Raw genomic sequence first — 8,476 nt, 5'->3', positions numbered from 1 at the left:
GCGCACTCGTTTTTAATGCGTCTTGACTGTCCTACAGTCTGACATTAATAACAAATGAGATCCCACAGTGTGACATGATCATCATGTTCGTACAGTCTGACAAGTACAATCCTAAAGGACTTTTAAAAATCGCACAGTGTGAGCCCGGCTTAAGACTATAGGAAGTCTAGTAGGTTAGACCAGTGCGCGTTCTTTCACTGCATGATTCAGTTTATTAAAATGGGTTTAGAATGATCACAAAATTCAAGATATGGGGGCAGAAATGTATATATTTTTATAATTTCATATAGTTAATCAGTATCACGCTAAGACTGATGTTTTTTCCACCAAAAAGCAGCATGATTACAAACGTGATATTGATTTTATACAGCAGTTTAATAAACAAGAATTTAATATTAAGACTCTTACGTTTTAGACACAATATTGACAGTTTTTGCTGTATTTCGCCAACATATATAATTCCAATTTGCGTCTCTGAGCAACATGACTGTGTTTCATTCCTGAATGAATCACCCGTTTAAATGATTCAGTTCAGTCACAATGACTCATTAACAGTGACTTGCTGCCACCTACTGGCAGTTTTAATTTTACAGTTCAAGTATCTTTTCATTTTTTTATAATTTTTTTTATAATTTTAAATATCAGTATTCAATGTTTTATGTTTAAAATTTCAAAACAGTATTAATGCATTTGTAACTGCAGGTTAAATGCATTCCTGTTCTGCATTAAACGGTGTGTAAATGCATCTAAATGCCACTTCAGATGCAGCTTCTGTTTCTCCTCTGCATTGCATAGGTTAATTTTGTCAGTACTGATTTCATTTGCTTGGTAACAGCGCAAATGGCTTATTATTCTAATTGACTGATTCAATTTAAGAATTTGACTGAAAAGATGATGCACACTTTTAGAAAAAAGGGCTTTATAAAGGTAAAAATACCCATAAAAGGTAAAAAAAAACAATAAAATCTTATTGGAAAAGATCTGCAAAGATTAATTTTATTGATACTGATTTAATTTGTTTAGTAACAGCCTAAATGTATTATTATTATTATTATTATTATTATAATAATTGACTGATTAAATGCAAGAATTTGACTCAAAATATGATGTACACCTTTAGAAAAAACGGCTTTATAAAAAGGTAAAAATGGCCATAAGATAAAAATCAATTTAAACTTATTGGAAAAGATTAATTTCTATCACTGCTGTGAACTGATTACCATACAGAATATGCAGAATATCAAAAACTTTAGGAGTCAGCTGTCCACGATAGTCCTTAAGATATCAGCACAATAACACACTCAGCAAAATATTGTCTAATTATCATTATCGATAAAATCTCAGAAAATATTGAGATATATTTTTTGTCAATATCTCACACCCCTAATATATTTAACGTTTTGTTTAGAAAAAAAATTAAATAAATATGAGAAGTGCCCTTTTTTCCACTTGAGCCCCTGCCCCTCAAAATGTCTGTGCACGTCCCTGCTGACAACCACTTTAAAAATACAGATGGTAAAGATTAAAGACACATGATGAATCACAATTCATCACAACTAGCTTGTTCACAAGCTGAGGTAAATACTAATAGTTGCATGATGTCATACAAAACAGCATAATTTTAACATTACATGCAAATAAAATAAACAACATAAAATGTAACCAAAAACCCTAATGTTCATAATTGATAAGAAAAAGTTAAGACTTGTTCTTTTTCGCTTCCCAAAATTGTACATTTAACAGTATTTTACTGTAAACTGTTTACAATTAACCAATTAGGAGTTTACTGTTAAAACTGTGATCATTTTTAAAGTGAATTTATATTATCTTAACAGTTATGCATTGACCCTGCTCAGTTACATTATAAGTGCCTCACTGTAACTTCAATTTTTGCTTCTTTTAAATAAAGTAAAAAAACAATTTTTATGGTAATCAACATTAAGCCACATCAAGCTTAACTTATATTGAACCTGAAATATTCCTGTAAAAAAGTTAAGAATTGCAACATAAACTACATCTTAGTGACGGCGACTTCACTGTTCTGTGCATTCTCTGCTGTATTAAGACATCAGCGGTAATGATATCTTACTATTTCCAACATGTGTCCTCTGAGGCTTTGTCTTTTCATCTGTTAAGAAGCAGTAATATGTGAGTGGCCCCAAAGGGTTCATGCTAAATCACAGTCGGAATCTGAACTCATTTCCTTTTTATCATTCTCCTCGAGTCATTGGGTACGATGTAGTCAACAGCACTCGCTCGAGGTAACGAACTTGAAGTAAACAAATGTCACCAGTCTGAACACAGCCCGAAAGAGTAAACACGCTTGAGGGGAGTCTGAAGTGTGTTGACTGTAAATCTGTGTGTGAGTCAATATGGCTCATTTGTTGCTGGAAAACATCTGCGAAGTGGCTGGTACCTGGTTCAAGTAATCCAGGATAGGCTTTGTGGATCAGGGTTGGCCTGTTCTTGGTTACTTGCACTGGGTTGCAGCAACCGAACTACAAGTTGAAGACTGAAACTCTACAATGAGGTTTGTGGAAAGTTCAATTTCAGCATCTCTTCTGTCTGCAGAAATCAGAAGTGATTTCTTTCCTTCAGTAATAGCTGTTTATTTGGTTTGTTTGAAGGTCTACGTACTGAAGAGGCCTCACGTGGATGAGTTTCTGCAGAAAATGGGCGAACTGTTTGAATGTGTTCTTTTTACAGCCAGCCTGGCTAAGGTAAGATTTCCTAAGCTTTCTTTAGACTGCATATAAACCATCTTTAGGACTAACAGCTTGCAATTTCTAGTCCGTATTTTTCAATATTTGGTCAATTAGTCAATATTTTACAGGCTCGATTTAGCGAAGGAAGTCCTTTTCAGTGAAAGTTGACATTAGCAATGTTAACATTGTAATGTTCATGAGAAAGTTGAGAAAAGTTGAACGTTATGCAAATAAGTGATGGAGTGAAGTCAGTGGAGCTCCCAGAATCCATCTCCTGTGAGATATTCTCTGAGGAACTTTAATGTTGTTAAGAGCGATTTCGCTGTTCTGTGTAATTTATATATACCTATATATTTAAAAAATGATGTTTGGGAAACTGAGCCAGAAAGTTTGCAATGAGTTTGGTTCATGCATTGATAATCGTTTATCTTGTTCATGAGATGATGTATTATGCACCACTGGTATTAATATAAAATCCTTTTCCTGCCAAACGTTCATTTACAGCAGCAAGAAAACTGCTTCCTTGTCAAAGTAGAATGACATCTTATTTTATTGCAAATTTCTCCCAGTTTTTCAAAAGCTGGGGGGAATCAATCAGATTTAAATCCATAAACGAAAATCCATATATAAATCTATATGTTTTTTGGATTGGGTTTGAAAAAAAAGAATTTATTATTTATAAGTAATTTATAAATAATAAATGTATAAGTAATTTAATATTTATTATTTCAGTTTTTTTTTTCAGAGTTAGAGACATAAGTATTTATTTATTGTTTATTTACTTTATTTCTGCAATTTTAATTAATTCATTTATTATTATTATTACATGATTAAGTTTGTAAAATTATTTTATAAAAATTATATATTACTTCATGTAGTTTTTTTGGCTGGAATTGTGTCAGATACATAAAGTGTATGTTATTTATTTATATATATATATATATTTATTTATTTATTAACACATTTAATTCATTAATTCGTATTAAATTATTATTATTATGATTACGTTCAAAAATATTTATTCAAGTTATTATTTCATATTTTTGGGGGGCTGGATTTGAGTCAGATACGAAAAATATATATTTTTTAATTTTATTTTTATATATTTTAATTAATTTAAGTATTCTGAATTCCTTCATTTTAAATTTATTATTATTTTGTTTTTTTGTTTTTGCAAGAATAGCATGCTTGAGTGCTACTGACACTCTGCTTTGCTGCAGTTTTGTAATTTAATTTTTTGTAATATATATTTTTGCAATAAATATTAAATCTTTTTTAAAATTGCTAAATATTTTAAAATGTATTTAATATCTATTAAATATACATATATGATATTCTTTTCTTTACTTTTTTTTTTTTAGTTTTCATTTCAGGACAGAGATAAAATACTGATGTCTTCTATGTATAAATGCAGACAGGGAAAGTTAGTCTGTCTGGTCATAGTGTGATTGTTGTATTGTTTCATCTCTATTTTGATCTTGCAGTATGCTGACCCTGTAGCAGACCTGTTGGACCGGTGGGGTGTGTTCAGGGCACGGCTCTTCAGGGAATCCTGTGTGTTCCACCGGGGGAACTACGTCAAAGACCTCAGCCGACTGGGCCGAGAGCTCAACAAAGTCATCATAGTGGACAACTCACCTGCCTCCTACATCTTTCATCCAGAAAACGCTGTACGTGTCACTGTGGACCTGGCATTTGATTTGACATTACAGCTTCAGAATACACTATTACTATATAAGTAAATCGCTCGTATATGCGACTAAACCTTTACTCTGGGTGACTAAATGATGTCTAATATTAATCAATGGCTAATCAATTCTCATATTTTTCTCGCCAGTGTGTGAGTTGGAGGCTAAGTATAAGTTTAGCACAGATATATTTTCACTCGCCGAACACACTGACTGAGCACTTCAGAATTTCACACTCCATCAAGCGATCAGCGCTTTTCTTTTTCAATTCATCTCAGTGGATGCGCAGCGCACCTGTATTTGACGCACCGTAAACTGTAGGCCGTCTGTACTGTACTCGCCGTCACTTTGCTTTTTTCTCACACGCAAAGAGAGAGAGTACGAGAGAGTCTTGCGTACCATGCAGAATTGACGCGCCTCATTGGCTGGCGCTCACCTATTATCGTCCCTGTTTTGATTACAGCAAATCATTTCGAGCGAACGCATGCAACCTGATTAATATTCATGAATCCAGCAGCTTGTTAATCCTTACTGCGTTTTATATTGTTCTTATTAGTAGAATTCGTAGTATTATTTATCTTATCAGTATTATTGTTTGTTTTTCCTCATTTTTTTACAGAGAAACTGAATGACCAAAAAAGCACCACCACCAGTCCTAAGTTTAGTTAAAATGACTAATATAATTTTTAATTATAATTTTATAATTTATGCATTTAGCAAGCGCTTTTATCCAAAGTGACTTACAGTGCATTCAGGTTACACATTTTTTACCAGTGTATGTGTTCCCTAATATGCATTCATATATGGTTACCAAGTTTTAATTCTTATACTAAAGTTCTATCATTGAATGATACTTGATTATCATATATTATAATGCTTGACTGACTGATATTAAGAGTGTACTTTCAGATATTTAAAAAGCTGTGCCATTTTACAAACACACACACACACAAACACACGCACACACGTTTGTAAAATATACATAGAAATATAAATAAAATATACGTTATATACCAAAGTCTCTTTAAGAAAAGTCATGTCACTCGGCGGCCATCTTTGAAATGCCTCTCGGGCATGCAAGTGCAGCTCCTATCTCTTTGTATGGGGAAACATCAAATTCTCCAAAACTGTTCGCTAAGCTTACGATTAAATTTTGATATTTGAAATCACCAAAGAAATCTGACAACAACTGTCATAAATGGTGTTTCTTTTGCTCAAATAGCGTTATAAAAAGCTTATTTTTCAGGCTAGATCAGCCAGTGCGCATGCGCAGTCCTAAGAGCACGTCTCAGAACTATACGAGTGACATGTGTTGGGTATTCTATAGTCTTTGTATATACATATCCATATTTATACTACGGGGAAGTTGAATGCTTGAATCTGATTGGCTGACGAACATTCTAAGGTGTGGTGAACGTAGTTCCAGGCAGCTCTTGACCGCATTACATGTCTGTATCACGTCACCAAATGATTTCAGCTTCACGTTTGGACGGAAACCCAGCTATTGTCGTGGAACAGCTCAGTTTGCAGTAAATGCTGTGAATGTGGGTCACACACTTAAAAGCGCTATATAAATAAAGGTGACTTGACTTGACTTGACATTTAACAGTTGTACTGTAAAATAAAATAATAAATTATTATAAATTTTTAAAAATTGTATTTAACACTTTATTTTACAGTGAAATATTACAGTTCTGTTTCTTATTGTGTTTTTAGTCACAATAAATATAATACAATAAGAAACCAACAACAATAATAATTACAGTATTATTACAGTTATATATGTATATAATTATTTATTTTTTTTAGAAAATTGCCTTTTTTTTTTTTCCCACAAATTGTGCATCCTTAGTACTTCCATATTTTTAAACAAACAAAATTATGAAGGATTTTCAGTATTATAGAGGACATCAATGATCTAAAGAGGCCTTTTATAAAGAGTTTTTTTTTTATTTTTTATAAAGCAAAAAAAAAAAAAAAAATATTTAATTTTTGGGTGAACTATTCCTTTCAGGGGATTTCTTATGCCTTATTAAGAGACCCTATTCAATGATCAAATGGTTCTTAATAAAAACAATTTTCTTTGCATAATCTAAAGAACTGCAAATGGTATTTTTATTGTTTAAAGCTACTAGCTTAAAAAAGTGTGTTTTCAGCTTGTGCTTAAAGTGTCATCTTGTAATGGTGTTTGTGTGTCTGCAGGTGCCGGTGCAGTCGTGGTTTGATGACATGACAGACACCGAGCTGCTGGATTTACTGCCACTGTTTGAAGGCCTGAGCAAAGAGATGGACGTTTTCAGTGTGTTACAGAGCCTGAGGGCCAGGTAGCATACTGGTCCAGCACTGCCTTCCAAACACAAACACCCCCTCCAGCCATCTCAGGCCGAGCCACCGTTTGGCCCTGGCCTCTAGAGGACACCACTCACCCAACGAACGCCACTCCATCTCCCTCAGTGGACCAACGGCCAACATAATTCCTTGGCAAGCAAATATATACACTTAGTTTATTTCAACTTTTGATGCAGAATGAAGAAAAAAAGCATTGTTTTTTAAGAGAAACACAAGAGTTTACTATCCTTGAGTATATTTACCAGGAAAAAGAACAAGACGTACTATTTTTGTGGACTGGTGTGAAAACACTTTGAACTTTTTTTTTTTCTGTTCAGGCTATGCAGGCAGTCTTTTCCGTGGCGTCATCTGTAGTTCCAACAACTGTGATTTACTTTTTCTCGTTCTCTCGTACCAAGTGCCTTCTGACTTGTTTTTATGGGGACACAAATGAGTTTTTGTATGCTGCATATTTACAATTCGAAACCTTTAAGCAAACACTTACTGTAAGAGCGAACGTTTGAGTCTTTTAACATTCATGAAGAGTTTTCAGTGACGGTCAGAAGTCTTCATTGGACTGAATGATATTATCGGGCAAAAGATGCCGTTATTTTCTTGGGTTCTTGTATGCCTTTGAAAATATAGCATATAAGCATTGTGTTCAAAAGAAACGTTTGCATCTATTACCCAACTGTGATTTGAATTGATAATACAATATAATGTGAAAGTTAATAAACAATCCAATACGTCAGGATCTGAAATTAATAATCATCATAATTAAAATAAAAGATGCAATCAATATGAAGAATGGCTTACGTTTGTGTCTATTTGTGTGCATTGCACTTGATTAAGTTCCAAAGGGATGCTGGGAAGCCATGAGTGGATTACACAGAATAAGTCCATTGTACACCACCTTTACAGTACAGTGAATTTAAATATGCTCGGTTTTCCTCAAGATTTTGTGTGAAGAATGGAGTGCACAGAAATGTGGGCTGTGTGAAATGTAGTTAATGAGCAAACTCTGAGCGCTCGGTTAGTTTGCTGCATGATTTGCCACGAACTTTAAGCGGTTCACTTACAGAGCAGCAACCAAAAGGCCACTTGTGACAGTAAATAGTCATTTCTGGTGGTAAAACTTGGGCGAAAAGCAGGTATTTTCTTTTTGTAGCCATGGAAATATATGTGGTGGCGGTCAGCTGTGCATTTATACATTATTAAATTATTCTGTTCACCTTAGAGTTTGAGAAAGGTAAGATGGTTTTCACATTATTTCACAAATATTTAACATTTTGTGTGTCAGTTTATACTGTAAAAGTGAAAAGTAAAATAGCTTGACCTGTACTGACTCTTTTGTTGGTGTAACCTAATGTAAATAATTTCTCTGACTTAAATAGAACCAGACCAAAATTTGATTCAACACATTTTACAATGTATTTGCGCTGTCAGAAATTCCTGATCTCAATGATTAACTTAAGAATATCCAAATATGGTACTTGGGAACCTATGTGAATCACATGACCTTGAGCTTTATGCATTGTGTGTTTTACTTCTTGGAGATGAAAACAGCGCTGTGTATTTGAGAGTATAAAATTACATTTTGAATTTGGGTGCTGTCCGAGAAATGTTTGCCTAAGGCGTCTCTGGAACGGTGAATGAAAGGAACAGCTGAATATGAGCTCTCTCATGTTGGGTTGCTCAAATGAGTCATATCTGTTTGCTTTGCTATTGTCATGCATGTGTGTGTGTGTGCAGTGT

The 8,476-nt window shown here is 33.8% G+C and overlaps 1 protein-coding gene across 2 annotated transcripts in view; it reads left to right on the top strand.

Annotated features, from left to right (window-relative positions):
• LOC107670427 (CTD small phosphatase-like protein) overlaps positions 1 to 7,523 on the top strand; it is a 57,362-nt gene extending 49,839 nt beyond the window's left edge. For both annotated transcript variants that reach the window (XM_016463031.1, XM_016463030.1), the window contains 3 exons: positions 2,628 to 2,720; positions 4,190 to 4,375; positions 6,596 to 7,523. In XM_016463031.1, coding sequence (XP_016318517.1) covers positions 2,628 to 2,720; positions 4,190 to 4,375; positions 6,596 to 6,721 — 405 coding nt within the window. In that variant the 3' untranslated portion in view covers positions 6,722 to 7,523. The remainder of the gene's footprint in view (positions 1 to 2,627; positions 2,721 to 4,189; positions 4,376 to 6,595) is intronic.
• The last annotated feature ends 953 nt before the right edge of the window (positions 7,524 to 8,476 follow it).

The sequence above is a fragment of the Sinocyclocheilus anshuiensis genome, unplaced genomic scaffold (assembly GCF_001515605.1).
Source record: "Sinocyclocheilus anshuiensis isolate Anshui unplaced genomic scaffold, SAMN03320099.WGS_v1.1 scaffold1177, whole genome shotgun sequence".
NCBI classification, from domain to species: domain Eukaryota; kingdom Metazoa; phylum Chordata; class Actinopteri; order Cypriniformes; family Cyprinidae; genus Sinocyclocheilus; species Sinocyclocheilus anshuiensis.
The sequence above is the reverse complement of the archived record's forward strand: the minus strand, read 5'-3'. Positions and strand labels throughout refer to the sequence as shown.